Source organism: Brienomyrus brachyistius, chromosome 8 (genome assembly GCF_023856365.1).
Source record: "Brienomyrus brachyistius isolate T26 chromosome 8, BBRACH_0.4, whole genome shotgun sequence".
NCBI lineage: Eukaryota > Metazoa > Chordata > Actinopteri > Osteoglossiformes > Mormyridae > Brienomyrus > Brienomyrus brachyistius.
In genome coordinates, this window is record NC_064540.1 from 17,971,584 (window position 1) to 17,992,220 (window position 20,637).

The 20,637-nt window shown below is 44.6% G+C and overlaps 1 protein-coding gene across 1 annotated transcript in view; it reads left to right on the forward strand.

Moving 5' to 3' along the window:
• The window catches only part of LOC125747759 (neuron navigator 1-like), a 121,767-nt gene that overhangs the window by 18,356 nt on the left and 82,774 nt on the right, over positions 1-20,637 (forward strand). Inside the window, 1 exon segment of the mRNA XM_049023231.1 lies at positions 11,518-12,237. Coding sequence (XP_048879188.1) covers positions 11,518-12,237 — 720 coding nt within the window.

Sequence of the window (20,637 nt, forward strand, 5' to 3'; positions counted from 1 at the left end):
GCATTACAGACTCACGCATGTCAGTCCCTTAACATAATGCGCGTGCAACTGGGCAAATATGTTATCAGTAACAAATATGACCAACGTAATTACAAAAAAAATCTATTTTTAACTATCACAGTGGTCTAAAAATGGCCACCTTCAAGAATTGTCATTTGAGACTGGCTCGGTTTGCCCCCCACCCTTACATAATAGTTTGTCGCTGAGGTTGTGCCACATTTTTGTCTTTGCAGCACAGGAAACAATGAGCATCATTCAAGAAACCCAACATGCATACAAACATGATATATAATCCAGTTGTTAAAGCTGTACGGCTGTAAAAAAGTATTTCCGATGACAGATAACCAAAACCAACCGTTTATAGTTTCTGAATGAAACCAGTTTCTAAATGTCACTGTGCTATATGGTTAAAGGAAGCTCACATTTTCTGTAATCTCAGACAAATCACTGCAGTATTTTCCAAAGGATTTATTAAAATCCTTCTTAGAAATTCCAAGTTACATCTGCCAGGAAATAGCCTGCCATTTTGAGAATGACGTAGTAATCCATAACCACACTGATGTGCCTCTATCTGATGAGGTTAATGACATTTCCAGGGATTAAACACTTAAACCTGCTTACACCATCCAAATGCTGTCCGTAAAAGTCCAGGTAGCTGATCTGGAATTTGCACGTTTTTTTTATTCCATTCACATTCCACATTCGGTGGAAAACAAGCAATGCTAATATTAGTGACAGTACCTCGTGTAGATGCTGCTATCTCCTGTGTTTCTGATGACATCATACTGTACTTCATGGCCTGAGAGGGAACCATACAAAAAAATCAGCCGCTTGCTTTGATTTAAGTGCTTTATTGAGAAAGAGACGATCAGTCCTATACTTACAGTATGGCCCTATGACCGTGAACTCGAGGCTCTAATGTCTGAAGGCTTCTTCTCCTCAATGGTGACCATAAACTGGAGAATTTTATCCACAAATCACCCCTCCCTGTCCTCAGGAGTGCAGACAATTTTATAAGTGCTTCTTTCCTCCAATCATGATTTTTCCTCGTAGACGCAATCTGTTAAAAATTGAAAATAAGTGACCATCAGACAGGAGATATCTCTATAGTCTTTCTTAGATACATACAGAAATGGAAATCTTCCTTCTTCATTGGTTCACTCAGTTTCGTCTCGCTCCAGTACACCTTTGGCCTCAAAGCTTGTCATGAAGTTAAACATTAAATTCAGAACACTGGGACCAAACTGAGGCTTGCTGCAGTGATTTGCTGATCTCCAGAGCCTGAGCTCCATGTGGGAAAGTGGACCCACCAAGGCTGTGTCTGAATTCAGGGGCTGCATCCTTCAAGTTACACGGGCTACAGAGGTGCAGCCATTACAGGCTGTGTTTTTCAAATGTCAAACAGAAAGCGCTGTCAAAAAGGACCACCTGGCCTATGGATAATATCCTATTTGCGTCACCAGCTGTTCCCACGCTTACCCCTGAGTCACAAAGCACCACCTCTATTGCCCAACTGGGACACATCCACTTTACCTCTGTTCATGGATTCTTGGGATATTTAGGGCTGTGAAGGATCCATCAGGTAGATCATTTGCGACTCGGCCAAAGAAGGACGGATTTCTAGCCATATTTGAAGGAGCCTTCAAAATGGGCCTTGTCGTGCCGCTGTTATTAGAATGCAGGTTTAGAAAATGCAGCCCCTGAATTTGGACATAGTCTATGTCGAATCTTACCTTGAGATACTTCCCGGTCTTGCTAGCAGCACGTACTGTAACACAAACTGTGTTCATTGGGCTCCTGTTTCCTGTCTGCAACATCAAGTTTTTTTTTCTGCAGCAATTCCGCGTCGTACGACTTCTGGCCGCTACTCTGGCTGCGCAGCAGCGTAGCGTGTGTATGAAAGTTGCATTTATATAGTGCTTTTCAAGAGACCCAAAGGCAATGAGGAGCCACCACCACTATGTAGCCCCCACCTGGATGATGTGACGCCAGCAATTCTGCACCAGTACACTCATCACACAGTAGCTAAGGTGGTGAAGGGGCAGTAGAGAATTAACCAATTAGATATAGGGGTACTCCGGGTACTCCGGTTTCCCCCCACAGCCCAAAAACATGCTGAGGCTAATTGGAGTTGCTAAATTGCCCGTAGGTGTGCATGTGTGAGTGACTGGTGTGTGAGTGTGTCCTGCGATGGGCTGGCCCCCCATCCTGGGTTGTTCCCTGCCTTGTGCCCATTGCTTCCGGGATAGGCTCCAGACCCCCCGTGACCCAGTAGGATAAGCAGATGCACGGGGCACAAGGCAAGGGACACTTTTGAATGGGACGACACAGGACACACACACAAATGCACACAATATAATGGGCTATTTAAAGCGGCAGATTTGGCTAACTAAACATGTTTTTGGGCTGTTTGAGATTGCTTGAGTACCCAGAGGAAACCAGCACGTGGAGAGTAAGCAAACGCCATGCACAGTCAGCAGTGGTTAGCCTATATATTTGATGTAAAATTTCCAGCCATCTGTAAAATACTTTGCTATCTCTTTCAGATGAATGTTATCATGACATTAGCTTGGTCTGTCATAGTTTCTTTTGCTTAAATGTGTATTTTTGTAAGCGTGGAAACAGCTGGAAAATCAGAATCAAACTCTGATTTGGATTAGCCATAGAAATTTGGAAGTTTAAAAATGAATTGGCAAGGCGGACAGAGTGATGTGATGAAATGTGACATTTTTTAAACATGGTAATCATTAATAGAGATCCCTGGCTGATCTCCGCCTCTGTTCCCATCCATTGCCAGCTGCCTTGTTGCAGTTTACGTGGCTTTTCTGTTTGGGATGTTGTGGCAAAACAGTTTTGGATCTTTCACCTGTCCTTATGCTGGCGCTGCCCAGAACAGCCAGATTGTACGGATCGTCTGCTCGTGGGGTCGGCCTGAAGATCATTCAGAAGATGTCGTTGTATCTGCTAAGCTGTCGTGTTTTTTCAGCTCATGTTAAGTACAGTAACAACACACAAGCACTGCAATAAATCACTCACACACTAAAAGTGAACAGTTTTAATTGGACGAAGTCAAGACTAACTGTGGATTTTTCTTCACTCGCCCGTAAGACTTCAACAGAGTAGTTAGCAAAAGGAGACACGTTGAAAAGCCACCTTTCAGTTTCTCTCTGTCACTGATAAGTGCCTCCGCCAAAGCCGGTCGTCCTCTAAGTCTTAAAGTCAGCCATTTGAAGTTAAGTGAAGCAGTCCCAGCGTTCCCAGAATCTCGTAGAGATTTCAGCAGCTCGTGCCATAAGGTGCCATTTGATGAAATGAGCAGAGATCGAGTCGCTTTAATTACCTGCGATGCAACGCGCGCTGCGATCAGCGCTTGTGCATAATGCAAGTTGGTGGAAAATACTCCAGGGAACTGCTCAGAAGAAGCCTTCTTGCCTGTTAATTAAGTCATATTATACAGAAAGCCAGTAAGTGGGCAATTAATTAATATGCTATTAATAGTGCTGAAGTATGGGCTATAGGTTGATCAGGATTATGAGGCCATTCATGGGCGCGTACAGACTATTTATTTACAGGGTGAGGGGATCGGATTATCGCCAGCGCAACACAGCGGCCCGAATCTGCTGCCTTGCATTCAGAATGGCACAACATTGCATTTTCCTTCATCGGCGTTGTGTGTCTTTCAGCTGGCTAGAGAAATCTTTCCGTATTCGCTGGAGTCTCTGTGCATCCAGGAATCGGCCTTGTTCCCTAGTGCCAGATGCGGAAGTGAGGTTATTGCACCCCCCTCCCCACCCTCCACACACAAACCGCCAGTAGGTGGCTCCAGATGGGGGCTCAGCCCAGGGAGACTCTCTGACATCGTGTAGGAAGCTGTTCCACTCGCAGCTGTGCTTTCCCTGCTCTGCCTTGGCCCAACCACAGCCTAGGAGAGACCTGAGATGTGTGGGAAAGCACAACAAAAACACACTAGACACCTTCTTCCCTACTGACCCAGAGAGAGCGAGAGAGAGAGAGAGAAAGAGAGAGAGATGAGCCAGGTCTCTCCTTGCCACCAAATCCATTTCCATTTTCCCTCATTGCAGCAGCCAAAGAAGAACCAACACAGACAAAAAGCTTCTGTACGTACTTTGCTTACCTCAGTTTCTAGCAAATGAAAAATAAAATCCAGCCAATTTGGGGGGGCAACAGTCAAACTGCTTGCCTCAGGCTTCCAGGGAATCAGTTTTGAATCCAGACCTGGCTCTTGATGCCCCCCCACCCCCCCCCCAAGAAACGCCGCTCAGGTATCTCGCATATACTGTATGTGATGGGGTTTCACTGGCATCTTGACAGTGATGTGCCTTCCTTTAATTAGTGTGTCATGCTTCCTGGGGCTGCATTTGTTGGAAGCAACGGGAGAAACAGAAGAAGGACCAGCGAACGAAGGAGACCCCAGGGGAGGAGCTGGATTTAATATGAAATTTTTCAGTACGAGTATCCAGTGGGGGCTTGTAACCACCTGGTAACCATCTTACACTGTGACGGGATGTGAAACCCCAGAAAGGACAGTTGTCAGGGAGCAATAAGTCAAAACAGGAAAAAGCGATCAAGAAAGTCAGCGGACTTCAGCTGAGCTGCGTTCTCCACACGGTTACATGTATGTATCGTAAGCTGAAGAAAATGATTTTGACGCATAATTTATTATTTTTAACACTTGGGATCTCTGATTATATTTACAGGCCCTCGCTGTTTGGAACCAAAGCTCAGGAGTAAGGAGAAAATATACAGTAGAGTAAGGGGGGAAAAAGCAAATGGGCTGATGTGCATGATTTTCACCATGGCTCACGGTGAAATTTATGTGGCTTGCAGCTATCAATCACGCCACGTGCTGGACTCTGTAAGAGAGGCTGTAATCCGCCCGGAGACATTGTTTTATTGTGAGAACAAAGTACAGGGGGATGTTATTGCAATAAAATTATAATCAGAGAGTAAGGTCAAAATATCCATACTACACATTAAATAATTTTTTCACTGTTAATAAGTCATTCATATATGAGAAAAAAGCTTGTGATTTAATGTATAGTATCTATTTTAGCTGCTTTTACATCATAATAAAATATGGACAGGGAGTCATATATTCAAATTGTAATGAGCTTATTACAAACCAGCCAAAGTTACTGTTTCAGAAGAAGACCATTGTAGTATTAATTATAATTAATTAATGAAAAACAGTGAGCATGAGTAAAGATACTTCTATTCAGAAGTATATTTGAAAGTATTTGAATAAATTTATTTTCGAGCAGTCAGTCAGATGCCCTGAGGACCTGTGCGTTCCTCTGCAGCTAAAGTATTGCAAAATATTATTTCTCTTCCCTTTACATGGTTGACAAGCTTGCAGAGATACGGAAGCGTCTGAGGAAACACAGTGTGTGAGGCAGGGCTGCCGAAGCAGCACGTTGGTGCGTCTGCGCTCGATCTTTGTCAAGCCTGACCCTAAAGGGGAAAATGCACTCGTAGTGATCCAAGCTGTGGAGTTTTTGCTATCTTTAGCTGACGTAGGAAAACGTACATAGATAGATAGATAGATAGATAGATAGATAGATAGATAGATAGATAGATAGATAGATAGATAGATAGATAGAAGAACAGAGCCACTGAGGATTCATCCATCCATCCATCCATCATCTTCTACCCCAAAAGGATAGGGCCTGTATGGGATAGTTCAGTACAGGACACACATATACTGTATAATACGTGGAATTTATGGGCTTCACTTTCCATCCCAACTTGTCATTAAACAGTGGAATGTAATCTGAGCACCTGCCGGAAGACCGAAGAAATGGCAGTGAACTTGAAAGCTTTGAGGACACAGCAGGGGTCAGCAGGCAAACGCAGAGCCCTACTGGTGTGAAACCCCATTGCTGCCCACTGAGCCACTACCCAGTTTAGACATTTTCCAAGTATACAGTATGCCATAATAATATAATCAGGAGTTTATTGTATCTATGGATGGAAAACAGTCTTTACATCTGTGGACAGAGGCCAGTACAGTAGCATCACTCCACCAAGATCCAGGGCTATTTAACTCAGAAACATCCTCTCATCAATACAGCTTACAGTATATAGGCATTTGTAGAAAATCAGGACAGTTCCTTCATATTATTGCAATGATGGAAATAGATATATATTATTTAGCATTTAGGTGTAGATAAATTAATTTATAAAATATTATCTGTTTTTTCACTAACAAACCTGCGGTTACCATGCAGTGTCTGATGCTGGTTGCCTGGTTTCCATGGAACATATTACTGCACTGAGGCATTGTGGGATACTCCTGAGACTGCTGTGAGAGGAATACCAAGAAAGGTGCTCTGTTAGGGGGCCGTCTGGAAAGAACAAAACTGCGCTTCAGCATCCAAATAACCAGGCAAGCACGAGGCCGTCAAACCAGGGCGACTAGCATAACGTAGCAAAGCAGAAATAAAATGGTGGTAAAATGCAGCTTTGATTCCTCAGTAGGAGAGTCAGTGACAAGACGGTAACCCAACAGGGTCATTTTACATCCAAGGTAAACATCGTGCTGCTCCCCAGTGTTTTCCACCTAATAGACTTGTTTGCTCTCAGATTAACCGTTACCACCAGTGCTTAATTTGTCAATCATAAGATGTAAGAACACATACTGTAAAATACAGTGCTGAAATCATACTTTGTATTTTTAAGAATAAATTTGTATAAGTGTGACAGTGCCCTAGGCTATAGACTAGGATAGCCTATGCATTTATCCACCCCTATAAGTCACACCCCGACATGAGAGGTAAATGAGAATCATGGGATTTGAACCAGCATCCTTCTGTTTACAGGCCAGCATCCCAACCCACTGAGTCACACACTACCCTCACAAATCCGGGAATGGTCTGTATTATTTTCCCCAAAGGACTGCAGATCATTTGCAAAACAAATAAAATAAATTGTTTTGTTTTATGTAATAGCTTACAAATAAGCCATTTTCACCAAGAAAGGTGAGAATTTGGCGCACAAATGTTTGGTTTAATGACTAGAAATTTCGTTTCAAGAACAGCACATTTTTTTCTAGGAATGTTAAAATTAAAGTTGCTGACTAAAAGGAGGCAATTGCTATGACTGCTTTATTGCACTTCTAGAACTTTTTAATTGCAATTTTTAGCTAGTTTAAGGCTAGTTTAAGTAATTATTTCTTTCCTGAAATACATAGCATTTTATTTATATTTTCCTTCCTAACAACTATGGCTGTGCAGAGATCTTTGTGTTTCTTAATAATTAGCTGAACAGGCACAATTTTTATGAATCTGAACAAAGGCTTGGATTGTTAGGCCAGGTGATTATATTTCCCTAGAAAAGAAAAGACACCTGGTATAATCCTCGTCATAAAGCACGGTAAGAAAACTGTTTTTTTTTTCTGTATCTGTTTTGAGCTTCAGTTGTGCAAAAATTAAATATTAAGTCATTCTGAACACAATTATTAGCAAAAGCCACCATGTACTGTATGGGACTGGGCTCACATACTTACACAGTATCAGCCATTTACTGACACCAGTTTGCCTAGCTGCATGGATATGGACCTCAGGAGGTAACCAGCACAGCAGGAGAAAACACACACAGCTACAGCTCTTCTGATTGCGAGTTCTGTACTCCACTCATCCATCCATCTTCCATCTTCTCATCCCGGACAGGGTCTCGGGGGGGCTGGGGCTTATCCTGGGCAACACAGGGCATAAAAACGGGGGCACAATCTGGATGGGATACTAGTGCAAAGTAGGATACATGCACTCACATGCACAATCTGACACTATGGGCAGTTTAGAAACACCAGTTAGCCTAACTGCATGTCTTACGACTGGGACGAAAGCAGAGTAGCCAGAGAACAGCAGTAACACAGAGGGGTGGCGAACATGCAAACACTCTGAATCTGTCACACTTCCTCAGTCACCCTCTGTGCTTTGAACTTACTTTAGTATTTCTTGCCAATTTGTAGATGCGCTTGTAGGAAGTTTATTTATTAGCATTATTTGCTTTGGTGTGGTTGGGGTGACAGGCCTACCCAGATGTCACCATGTGACTTTATTCTGGCTATGGGATTAAGAAATAAAAACGATTTAAAAACAGCCCTTCTGGCCCCAGAGCAAAGGGAACATGGGGAAACGTGGCTTTGGGTCTGGGGCGACATGCGGTTGACATCAGGCACCAGGCCGGCACTCAGGAAACACACCGCTAGGATTCATCAGGTACGGCTCAGTTAACAGCCTCTTCGCCTGAATTTGTACATGTTTTCATGGCTCTCATGCATTTATGTTTAAGGGGAAAACATCAATTTTGTGCCATATTGTTTTTCATTGATGTTTAGTGCCATTGCCACAGTGACTGGAAAGATTCTAAGGTTCATCATTCAAGAAAAAAGAGTTATGCATACAAAAAAACGGAAATTATTATTTTATGTGTTAATATATGCTTATGTGCAGCTTCTGGTCATGCTGAAATCCATCTATTACAGAGTATCAGAATTCAATTAAACACGCTAATAGGATGTTAATGAGAATTTGATGTATCCTTTCGGTCCTGTAGCATGAACAGCATAAGATAGAAGGTCCTGGCACTGAATCAGTGGGAACAGGCTAATGGCTAATGAGTGTCTCAATTTGACATCCATATTTGCATCCCGTCATATTCAGGGCCATAACAAAGCATTCGACCCCTTCCTAATTCCCTCATTCCCTACAGTAATTCTTATCCATAATATTTGTTTCTGATCTCCAAACTGATCTCCAAACTTATCTCCAAACTGACATACATAAGACAGCCTGAGTAATTACAGCGTAGAATTTTTAAATGATCATGTGATTCATTGGAGTAAAAAAAAATTGACCAACACCCATCGCACCCATGTGACAAAGAAATTGCCCCCCCCCCCCCCAAAAAAAAAAAAAAAACTTAATGCTTGGTTGTGTTACCTTTAGCAGAAAGAAATGCACTCGAACACCTGCGGTCAGAGGGGATCAGAGTTTGGCATCGCTGTGGGGAAACTTTGGCTCCCATCTGGAAAGAATTGCACTAATTCAGCCACACTGGACGTTTTGCGAATATGAAGTACAATGGCTGGCTGGGGGGGGGTTGTGATGATGCAGAGGTTAGCATCCTGCACTTTAGCTCAGCCTCATAAGCCTTTCGTTACCAGCAGAGATGGCAGGTAGTTTCATATCTTTATGCTCTTTGAAATTAAGAAATTCTATCTCTGATGGGTTTTGACCTAGATATTTGTATAAAATGTTATATTGGTGAATCTTAATTTATTGGCTAATGTGCTGACCTAATTTAACTCGAAAAGTCGGTTTTTAATGCGTCCTGGAGTGTAAATATGGTGTGAGTGCTTGTTATTCCGATTCATTCTGGGTTTCCTTTGCCGAATGGCTGTTGTGAACTTTTAACACACTCTGCAGTAAATACAGGGCTTTCACGCGGAGGATCAGACTCTCGGCCCAGCCTTCGCTGTCCTGGCTTCAGGCAGCTCCAGTTAAAGAGGACCACCTTGGCCTGCTACAATAGCTCCTCAGTGCTCCCAAACTTTAACCTCATTCCAGGGAGGACAAAGGGGGGCGGTGGGGGGGCTACACCATATCGGCCGGACGTCCCTGGTCCTGAAGAAAAGTTTCTGGGCATGGGGCCGACTCTCCCCGGACTGAAGCATCTCCACGGTCTGGAGAACGGGGCAGGGGGAGCGCCATGCACACCACCATGTCTGGCCAATTCTATCTGTTGAGTAAAGCTGCACTCGATGACTAAACTGCTCCGGAATAATAAAATTGCCTGAAAAACGATATTGCGGCAAGGGCTGTCACCGCGTCAAGCAAAATCAATGAATGAGCACTCTGGCAGCGCCTGGGAAATACGACCAGCCTCTGTGTAGGCTTGGGCGTAGCAAGTGTAGGATGCACGGTACGGCGTCTCATCTACGCCACGAGGGTGCCGTCGTGGAGGTCGAGGGAGAAGTCGCTGGGGATGGGGGCAGAGGGAAAACGATTAATGGGCAGGGATTGACCAGGAGGAGAGGAACGAGAAATCAAACTGAATTCATTCAGGAAAAACGCAGAACCTTATGGAAGAGATTCCGGCGTGGGCCTTCCTTTAGGGAGATGTGTAACACGGTTATGGGTCAGGTGATGATGTGTAAACCCAACTGTGGGATGTGTTACATTACATACCTTCTTTGTTTTTGTGATGTAATGTTTTTTTTTTGTTTGGGGGGGGGGGTGGATTGGAAAGTGTTCTGTAACCGTTACAGGCCAGCAGGCCAGACAATGAGTTTTTGTGTGTCTGTGAGTGTGTGTGTCTGTGTGCGAGTTTGTGTGTCTGTGTGTGTGTGTGTGTATGTCCGTGCGTTTGTGTGTCTATGCGTGTGTGTGTGTGTGTCCGCGCATTTGTGTGTCTGTATGTGTGTGTGTGTCTCTGTGTGCGAGTTTGTGTGTCTGTGCGTGTGTGTGTGTGTCTGTGCATGTGGGTGTGTGTTGTCTGTATGTGCGTGTGTCTGTGCGCTCAGGTGTGTGTCTGTGCATGGGGGTGTGTCTGTGCATGCATGTGTGTGTCTGTGCACTCAGATGTGTGTCTCTGTGGGCGTGTGTGTGTCTCTGCGCTCGGCTGTGTGTATGTCCGCGCGTTTGCGTGTCTGTGCGCGCGTTTGTGTGTCTGCGTGTGTATGTGTGTCTGTGTGTAAGTTTGTGTGTCTGCACTCAGGTGTGTGTCTGTGCGTGGGGGTGTGTCTGTGCATGTGTGTGTCTGTGCGTGTGGGTGAGTGTCTGTGCGTGCATGTGTGTGTGTCTGTGCGCGCATGTTTCCACACGTTGTGCTGTGAGTCAATAGCTCGAAAGGTGGATGGAGAACAAAGGGATTGACACGGAGGGTGGGAGAATACAAGGGCACATTGCCCCCTGCAAGACTTTCAGTTTTTACACAAGGTTTGCAATTTATCACCCGCCCCTTAGGTTTCATACATTATGCTAAGACACAGTGAAGCATCTTTAAATAGAAGGAAGAAAGAGCGAGCGAGAGTGAGAGAGAAAGAACGAGAGAGAGAGCGAGAGAGGGAGCGAGGGTGGGCGGGTTGTAAGGGGGAGGTATTGTTGCAGCGTCTGGCTCTGCTGTCACTCGCCTGCTGCACGATTCAGCAGCAGGAGGGTCTGTTGAAGGGAGGAGGGAAAGAGAGTGAAGGAGAGAAAGAAAGAGAGAGAGAGAGAGAAAGCAGGAGATAGTGAGGCTGGGCTGCACTGAGGCAGCGGCAGCAGACAGACAGGAGCGGAGAGAGGAGTGCAGGGAAGACTGGATTTACAACAAATACCACCCCCTCAGCAAAGAAGGATTACTGCTTTTCTGTCACTGCAAATCCAGCCTCCTTTTTCGTTTTCCTGTAATATCTGCATCCTGACAAGGGAGAGAGGAGCCTGGGAGAATCAGAGCACTGCCACTGACTGTGTCTGGCCTCCTTCACTGATGCTTTTAAACGGTTCCCTGCAGGAGGGATGCTCGGGGCTAGCGTGAAAGGCAGAAGCATGGAGCTGAAGGCGGAGCAGGAGAGCAACGGCAACACGTACAGCCAGGCGGACACCAAAGGACCAGGAATGGCGGCCAAGAGAGGCAAGCAGGGTGTCCCCCAGGGCCCCCCGCGCAGCGAGCTGCGTGTCTTCCGGGGCGGGAGCTCCGAGGGCCGCCTGCCGGTGCCCTCCAACCTCCGTAAGCAGAGGTCGCTCACCAACCTGGCCATCCTCACCGACGCCGAGAAGAAGATGCACCTCTATGAGAACAAGTGGTGCGATGACATGGCCAAGCCGGGTGGTGCCCACCTCAAGGCGGGCAAGGCCAAGCCGGCAGGCGGGGGCGGGGCGGCACCGCTCTCGCGCAACCTGTCCAAGTCAGAGCACTCGCTCTTCCAGGGCAAGCCCAAGCCCTTCAGCCCGCTGGCGGCGCCCTCGGTCCCTGGCAAGCAGAGTCGCATCCCTCGTGGACCCTATGCCGAAGTCAAGCCGCTCAGCAAGGCGCCCGATGACAGCAAGTCGGACGACGAGATCCTGTCCTGCAAGGCTAAGGCTAACGGCAAAAAGCCGGATGGCCCCTCAGGGGAATCGGGGGCCAAGGGCCAGGGGGAGGAAGGCGAGAAGCCCTTCCTGAAGGTGGACCCGGAGTTGGTGGTGACTGTGTTGGGGGACCTGGAACAGCTACTCTTCAGCCAGATGCTGGGTGAGTAACTCGTCCGCCTGTCTTGAGGCTCCGCCCCCTGCCCAGCCCCTCCATGGGCATGCGCCGTGGGCAGCAGCACAGCCTCGCCGTCTTGGTGATTGTACACCCCCCCCACCCCCATTTCTGCCATGCAGTCACCCCTCCTACCTTCCGTTCCTGCTCGGCCAACCTCTGTCCCACTGTGCGACCCGGTCCGTTTTAAAACGTCTCCCGCCGCCTTATCGCACATACCGGTGCAGCAATGTTTTGTGCTGCCGATTGCAGGAGCACAACGGGACTCGTTTCACTCCCGCGCCTTGCGCTTCTGCATACCGGCCGCGGCGCCGGCTGCAGAGGCAGAGGATGCGCTTGGCTCAGTTGCAGCAGCAGAAGGACCCTCAAGCCTCTGTGGGGTTGGTGCCGGCATCGGCACACATCTTTAGGGCTGCCGGTACTGTGGCTGCTCCCACGCCTGCGCCGCGACCAAAATAGAAGCGGCTCCGTTAATCGGGGCGTGCCGATCGCACCTCTTTTCACTACAATGACTGACGTTTTCAGACACCCTCCCCCTCGCCACCACCGTGGTCTTCAGTGCTTCGCCTGTCCTTCTGTCTCCGGGCTCTGGCCAAAGAGCAGGGGAGACATCTGTCAGACCTTCTTGTCAGCTAGCAGGTACAAAAGCATTTCAAGGGTCTTTTTCTAATACTCGTATTGCAGCTTTATGCTCTGTCTGGCTCGGAATGAGCTCCAGACTCCCCCACCCCAACCCTGATCAGGATAAACAGTTAGAATATCAAAGGATGGATGGACGAATAGAATCAGTCTTTTGTTGCTATGGTATTTACTCATCGCTAATGCTAACGCTAATGATAATGCTAGACTGATGACACCAGTGGCAATGCAGCGCCAGTCACTGCTTCCAAATTACTCCCCCTGCACAAACTGCAGCTTCTGCAGCAGGTCTGTTGCAAGAGAGCGGATGCCTGAATGACGATCTGCCTTCGAATTTTCATGCTGCATCTTTCTTGGCATCGAAGCAACACGCGGATTACTGAGCAGAGTGTTTTCCTTTGGCCTTTGTGTCCAGAAAATGGACCATTCCATGCCGCCTAAGCAGGATGGGTCGGCGATTGCTGCCTCAATGTCTGACTTCAGTTTTAACACTCTTAGTCTCTTTATTTTTCTCCTTATTCAAATAGCTCGTTCTTGCTCCGAGCCTGATCTGTCTGTGTACAAAGGGTCCTTTAAGTGCAAAATGGCTCTCAGCAGGTGTTCAAGGAGCTCTGGTTTTATGTACAAGATCATTTTAGCACAGAAGTGTTCATCCTTTTAGCACTTGTACCGTGCTGACAGGTTTCTGAATTCTTATAATATGTCCAATAGACCTGTTATATTTTATTCTCAAAGAAAGTTCATGCTTCTAGAGTCATTTTAGTGTCTTTTTGCACAAAGCAATTATATGTCGATTTTGCTCTTTGTTTTGGATAGTGCATTGAGGCTGTGGTCAAGGCTATGGGATGAGAAAAACATGTCTGTCAATAAGGTGAAGCCCAGACTTTGATTTTAGATGACAGAGATACGCTGTATTTGCATGGACTGTCAAGGACAGTAGGTGAGTCAGTGACTGGCACTGTGGCCTAACACCTCTGCCGTCTGTTGGTTAATTTCTATGCCCTGCTCTGCGTGTGCAGTGTGCATTTTCCCTACCGGATACTCCAGATTCCTCCCTCAGTCCATTCGCATGCAGCTAGGTGAAGCAGGGCTGCTGTCTAGCTCTTTGTGTGTGAGTGTGTACCTGCTCTGGAATGCTCTCCCATGCAGGGCTCCTCCTGCCTTATGCCTCCTTCTCCTGCCTCATGCTTCCTCCTGCCTCATGCTGCCTCATGCCTCCTTCTCCTGCCTCATGCTTCCTCCTGCCTCATGCCTCCTCCTGCCTCATGCCTCCTTCTCCTGCCTCATGCTTCCTCCTGCCTCCTCCTGCCTCCAGCTGCCTCATGCCTCCTGCTGCCTCATGCCTCCTTCTGCCTCATGCCTCCTGCTTCCTCATGCCTCCTCCTGCCTCCAGCTGCCTCATGCCTCCAGCTGCCTCATGCCTCCTCCTGCCTCATTCCCCCTTCCTGGGATCAGTTCCACTCTCTACATGTCTCTACCAGGTGGAAAATGGATAAAATTAAGGGGAGCCTTAAGTCACTATAATCTGTAAAACTTTTGAGGATTTTATGAAAGAAGCAACTCAGCAAATGAATCACATCAAACAAAAATGTGCTAAGTTGCCAGATTATGTCCAGAAACATCACAAACTGCTGCTTTCAATCCTAAAAATATCATATATATGAGAAAAAAATGGGAGCAGGAGTGCATCCACAATACTGCTCTGAGAACAGGCAGCTTATAGGGGAATAGAGCTAAGAGATGGATGGGTGGATGAATGAATGAATGAATGAATGAATCTTTATTTATATAGCACTATTTTAACCACAGCGTTTACAAACTGCTTTACCTACATTTAAGAGAAAGAAATTGCAATACACATAACAATAAGCACAGAAAAAAATAAAAATAGATTCAGCTTTAAAATATAATAAAATATAATAAATCCTGTTAATAAAATACCACCAAATGTGGGACTTTAACCACCCACATTCTCAGTGGGGAAATTTAGGCCACGATTCTAGTCTCTGCCTAGGGAACCATCCACTCTGGTCCTTGTGCAAGGGGACTCAAACCCCTGCTACACTGGGACCCAAACCCAGTGTCCTCTGGGGGAGCCACCCACGGTGGATGTCGACCATGAAGGGACAAAAACCCTCCTACTGCATGTGGTACGCAATACTCCAAGCTTCATTACCACTCGCATCAGACCACGCTCTTTGGTATCTGTAGGGGTCACCATCTCTGCAATATGAAGAAGCTGTGTTTTGTTGGCCACCCCCCCCCCCCCCCCAAGTCACACGCAGTCACCCTAACCCCATGCACTTCCCCTCCTGCTCGAAAACGAAATGGTGCATCATTTTCTCACCACTGATTAATTCCCTGTTGAAACCGCAAGTGTTTCCATTCTCAGCGACAAGCGAAGGTATCATTGAACACCTTAAGAACATCCAGAGAGACGTTCAACATCTGAGAGTTTTACACTGAATTCTTAAAGTCTTACTGTGGCTGAGCTTGCAAATCATATTAGTGCTTTAAACATTGGTCATGCTTAATAGCTGTTTACAGTCAGGTATTCCTGTTCCACCATGCTGGGGGACCTTTGTGTTTTAAACAGATGCTGTGAATTTTGCATTATAAAACCCTTCTGACGTATAGTAAATTGTCATTAAATGAAATTCCCATCATTTTCAAGACAAAATGATTTGAATGCAGTTTGAGACTCAGTGGCTTCTGAGAGACTGGTCACTCACTCACAGATGCGTTTTCATGATGAATATTCATTCAGAAGAAGTTGCAGTAGAATTAAATTTAGCTCCCCCTTATTTCTATCTTGCTTAGTGTATCTATGCACTAGTGTCTCGTTAAATGCCCCCATCTTACGGCGGTAGCATACTCCTTTAGCGTGTCACAGGCATCTCATAGCTGAGGAATTATGGGATCTCTCCCTCCCTCATACTCTGTGATTTCATCGTACAGTCCAATAACCTGCAACTAGGGTAACTGTTGTCTTTAATTGGCCTGTAGTGTGTGGTCTTCTGAATTTGGGTTTTTTTAGTGTTTCATGCGACAGGTCAATGCGACATGTAGGTCATCCACAAAGACAAAAGACAGATTACTAGGTGCATGCACTGTAGCAGTTACTCGATGGACACCTGCCTCGCCCCCCCCCCTCCCACCCCCCACCATGATTTAAAAATCAGTTGCTCTGTAATGCAATTGCTAGTGGTACTCATGTTTCTGCGACAGAGCCGAGGTTATTTTATCGTAATTTAATTTAGGATAAATTAATTTCAGATACTTCACCAAAGGTTACAATGGGGAAGGAGTCCCCTGAATTAATGGGTAACACTTTACCTGATGGGGCACAAATTCTTAGTAACAACTCAGTTACTATTGAAGTCAAGCCATGAACAAACCGGAAGCCATCTTTGTTTGTTTTTCTCCTGTATTTTTCGTTTACATATTACACATTAATGATGAACAAACATGGGATCAGTATTTCACTTGTGTTATTCATCATTTGTTTCTTCAGTAGTTCACAAAGGTTTGCAGAATTAATAGATATGGTATCTCAAGTGACTGCTTGAGATAAAACGTTTCACAATTCATTAATGGGTTCAGTATGTTAAGACTTAGTTTGTGGTTGATTAATACATAAGTAATAGCATAATAGTATATTGTTTGTGCCCTGTCAGTATGTCAAGTATTTCAGTGTTACCAACATAGATACTAAGCGAGAGCAGCTCATTGCTGCTCCTGGAGACCCTCCACCCTGCAGAGCTTTGCTTCAACATGCCGGGCTCTAATACTGAGATGCTACTGAAGGGTCTGATTCTCTGTATCAGGTGTGTTAAATTAAGGCTGCAGCTAAGCTCTGTGGGGGGGGGATGGATCTCCAGGAGCAGGGCTGGGCATCCCTGCACTAACCTAACAAGCAATATGCAACATTATTCAGAACTGATAACCAGTTTGTGAACTTTACTCTTAGTCTATTTTAAGATGGTGACCTACTTTCCCTGAATAGAAGGCTTTTTCTTCTTTAAATTGAAAATGCTACATTCATTTTTATATTGATCCTTTCTACACTCCTGCCCAAATCCATATTGTATAGCGAGCTTCTTCACGAAACGGAGCTATAGCTAAAAGCTTTTTTTAACACTAGGAAGCATTAGTTATTAGACATAGTGTTTTGTCATGCAATGTACTATTCAGGCTATGTGAGAAAAAATCAGACAGAGGACGTTAAATGTTTGCACACATCTGTAATGTAAGAATGTAACTTCTGCAATTAAATTTGGAATATTCCAAGAGTGAAGCTGAAACACTGAATGAATCAAAGTGTTTGAAAATTAACATCTACATTGTTCTGAGGAGTAATGAGACTCACGAGTCTTAGCAGGCTGGGTATGACTCAATAACACCGCTAGAAATGTTGGAACATGGTGTGTTACACGTTCAGCTTCACTTACAGTCACAAGCAAGCAAAGAGCCCCTAGTAGAGGCCGTGCATGACTTACCGTAGAGCGTATTGTTTTGGTTGACAACCAACTGAAACAAATTTGCACTTGAATAACAGATGAAATCCCATATGAATTTAAAATCTGGCTAATTAACTGCACCGCACCAGCACTACAAAAACTAAAAGGAACTACAGTTGTTTATGATAACTGCCTTAATTACCTAATTACTGAAAAACGCTGCATTTCAAGAAAACTGACTCAGTGAAATCTTCTCATGATAAGTATCCCTGGTAGGCATCTTTAAGTGAAGCAGTAAACGCTGAGACGAATCTCTAGCTCAAAACTGGAGGCTTGTTTTTGTCAAGACATCCCAGCCAAAAATGTTTAATTGCACTGCATGTGTGGTAAAGCATTTAAACTGTACACATGCTTCAATATTACAGTTGTCTATAGATCTTGAATCTTAATCTTGAAATTATCTTGAAATACTTTCACTTTTTCCTGAATGCATAGATGCAAATACATAGAACTGTGTCAAACTTTTCTTTCTCTTCATGCTTGTCCCCAATAATCCATTGTCCAAAACGTCCAAAATGTTTAATTAAATTCATTAAATCGCATTTATATCCTTATTGTCATAGATATCAGTTTTCATCATATTCAGTCATATGCAATCACATGCAATCACAGTCTGCTCCAGTTTTTTTTGTTTCCATGGAAGTACAGTTAAAGTTAGGCCAGTATTTAAACTGCAGTCTCCAGAACACTGCAAGCCATGTAGTCTGATGGTAAAGGGATGAAAATGCCAGCTTTAGCTATGTATGTATTAAATTGACATCCATCAGTTTAATCCAGCAGTGGATGTCTCTGCCTGCAGTGGCCGTATTTATGTGGTAAGAAGACTGATCGTCTTTGCAGTGTCACTTTTCATACAGACACCAGGGATCATTTTTGAAGGTCAGTCGGTAGCCTTGTGGCTACGCTGCACTCGGCCTTTTTGCATCTCTAACCCTTTTTTGGCATTTATTGTGTAATAATCCAAATTACGTGGATCATGCACAGATGCGCAGCTCGCCGCCGTGAGAGAAATGTACTCACACACTGAGACTGTTCCATGTGGGTTTCAAAGCAATTATTGCAGAGAAGAAACTTAATGAGACCCTTCAGATTATGTAATATTGCAGCTGAAGTCAGTGTGTTTATTCTTCCTGTGTTTTTTTTGTTTACATAGTGACACTTTCTTGTGCAGGTCAGACAGAAAAATCAATGTCCTAATTTACAGCACGACAAAATAGGCGTACCAGCATCCCATGCTGACTCCTGGGAATTGAGAGACATATAGTGGGTCAAGGGCAAGACGTATAAATCAAATTTGTGCTGTAAAGAGCCAGACCATGCATGAGCTTGCACTGATGGGATGGGATTGTTTCAGTTCTGTTTTGGCCTCTGCCTTGCAGCCTTTATCTATTTGAACGTCATCAAGCAATAATTAAGCTAAAACTGTGAATGGGTTTCCTGTTGTTGAAAGTCGAATGCGTGACATGTTACACAGTGAGACCACCAGGTTTGGGTTTATATTAATGCTTTGAGAGATTTCACATAACCTGTCTTGAACCATGCATTTTCAGGAGGCTACTCCATCTGATTTTCATGGGGGATGCATGTTACATCACATTGGTGTATTTGCTTATGAATAAAACACCTTTAGGAGCAGCGTAGCTTATAAAATCATGGATAACTGAAATGAGTTCCTTCAAAGAGTTTATTCAATTACATTTTTAGTGTATAGCATCCCCTTTTATATATAAAAACAACATATATCTATATATATAGAAAAACAAAGAGCAAAGCTAGTGTCTCTGGAGCGAGTGGACGTACTGTAAGGGCCTTGCTAAGTGCTGAAACTACTCTGGCCGGCAGAGGATTTAAACCTTCTGATTAGAGAAGTGGAGTGGAGAGCCAGAGAGCTGCAGACTGACCCGTTAATACACTACAGCCCCAACACGCAGCAGAGGCAGCTTGCTAGAGTCCCTTGTTTCTCAAACTATAAGTACATTATTATGTAAAACAATGAAAGGACAATTATGAGTTTCTATAGGAAAAACTGTGGGTACAATCTGCCACACGCTGTGCAGCTGGACTATCTGCTAAAGCTGTCCTTTCAGAATAAGTGTTACAGAAATAACATTTCTACTAGAGCTACTATTTCAAAATGGGATTTTTTTTTTTTTAAATCAAAAGCTATGCACGTTTTTTCTTCATGCTAGAAAAGGACCCTCCTTGTTTCCTAACTCATACGTTGTTAGCACTTAAGTAAGGAAATGAGAGTGAATTTATTCGTCATCTCACAAGGACTTCCAAAATGACATCACTATGCACTGGCACAAAGCAGAAGAGGGGACCTACACCATTACTTCATATGTTTTGCTAACACACTGGGACAGTGTTACTAAATAACAGCATACTGGAGAGGCAGGATTAGATGTTAAAGGTCATGTTATGCAGGCACATTTGACGGGCAAATCCCTGACCTCGCTCTCCCCATCATGATGTTCCCCTACTCAAGCATGTCAGTGTCTCCAGTCATCCACAGAGGTGAATAGTTGAGCTCCAAAAAGTACAAATCCAGACCATGATTTTGTTTCAACCAACCAGTTGAGCATAAAGAGTCACAGTACTCAAGTACAAGTACTCAACCGGTCATCCATTGCACTTCAAATAGCCATGCCTTCTGTCCAGTTTGTACCGAAATACCAAGCCTTGAAAGTAGACCTATATGCTCTAGCTTTTATTCCTTAATTGGGTAACTCGTTCACTCCTAAAATGCTAATTAGGTGTTATCTTTATCTGATACAATGCATCAAGGCACAGTCAGATCTACGTTGGCACTAGAATCTCAGATCATAAAAAACCTGTCATATTCAGTCAAGTCAAATTACAGTGAGAAACATATATCATATTTGTTGAGACCTCCATGGTGGACCATCAATATTTAAAGCTTTTTCTGGTAGTCGATTTATTTATAGAAGAATTACCTAACAGGCTCCCAGAAATGAAGTCTTGCAGTGGTCCTCTTTGTTTAAGTGCATTTCTCTATAGGACAGCTGTTCGTTGGCTTTGCCCCAGGTTTCAAAATCACATGCTGTGGATGGGAAGGTTTGGTATGCCTCTGTGGTGGTAGATGGTATATAATGTGCATTTTTGGGTCATGCTTATAGCATCGCAGAACGAAGAGAAAAGAATTTCAGATCTGAGCTCCGTAATACAGTAATTTTCCTGCTCTATATAAGACTCATGTGTCCATGGC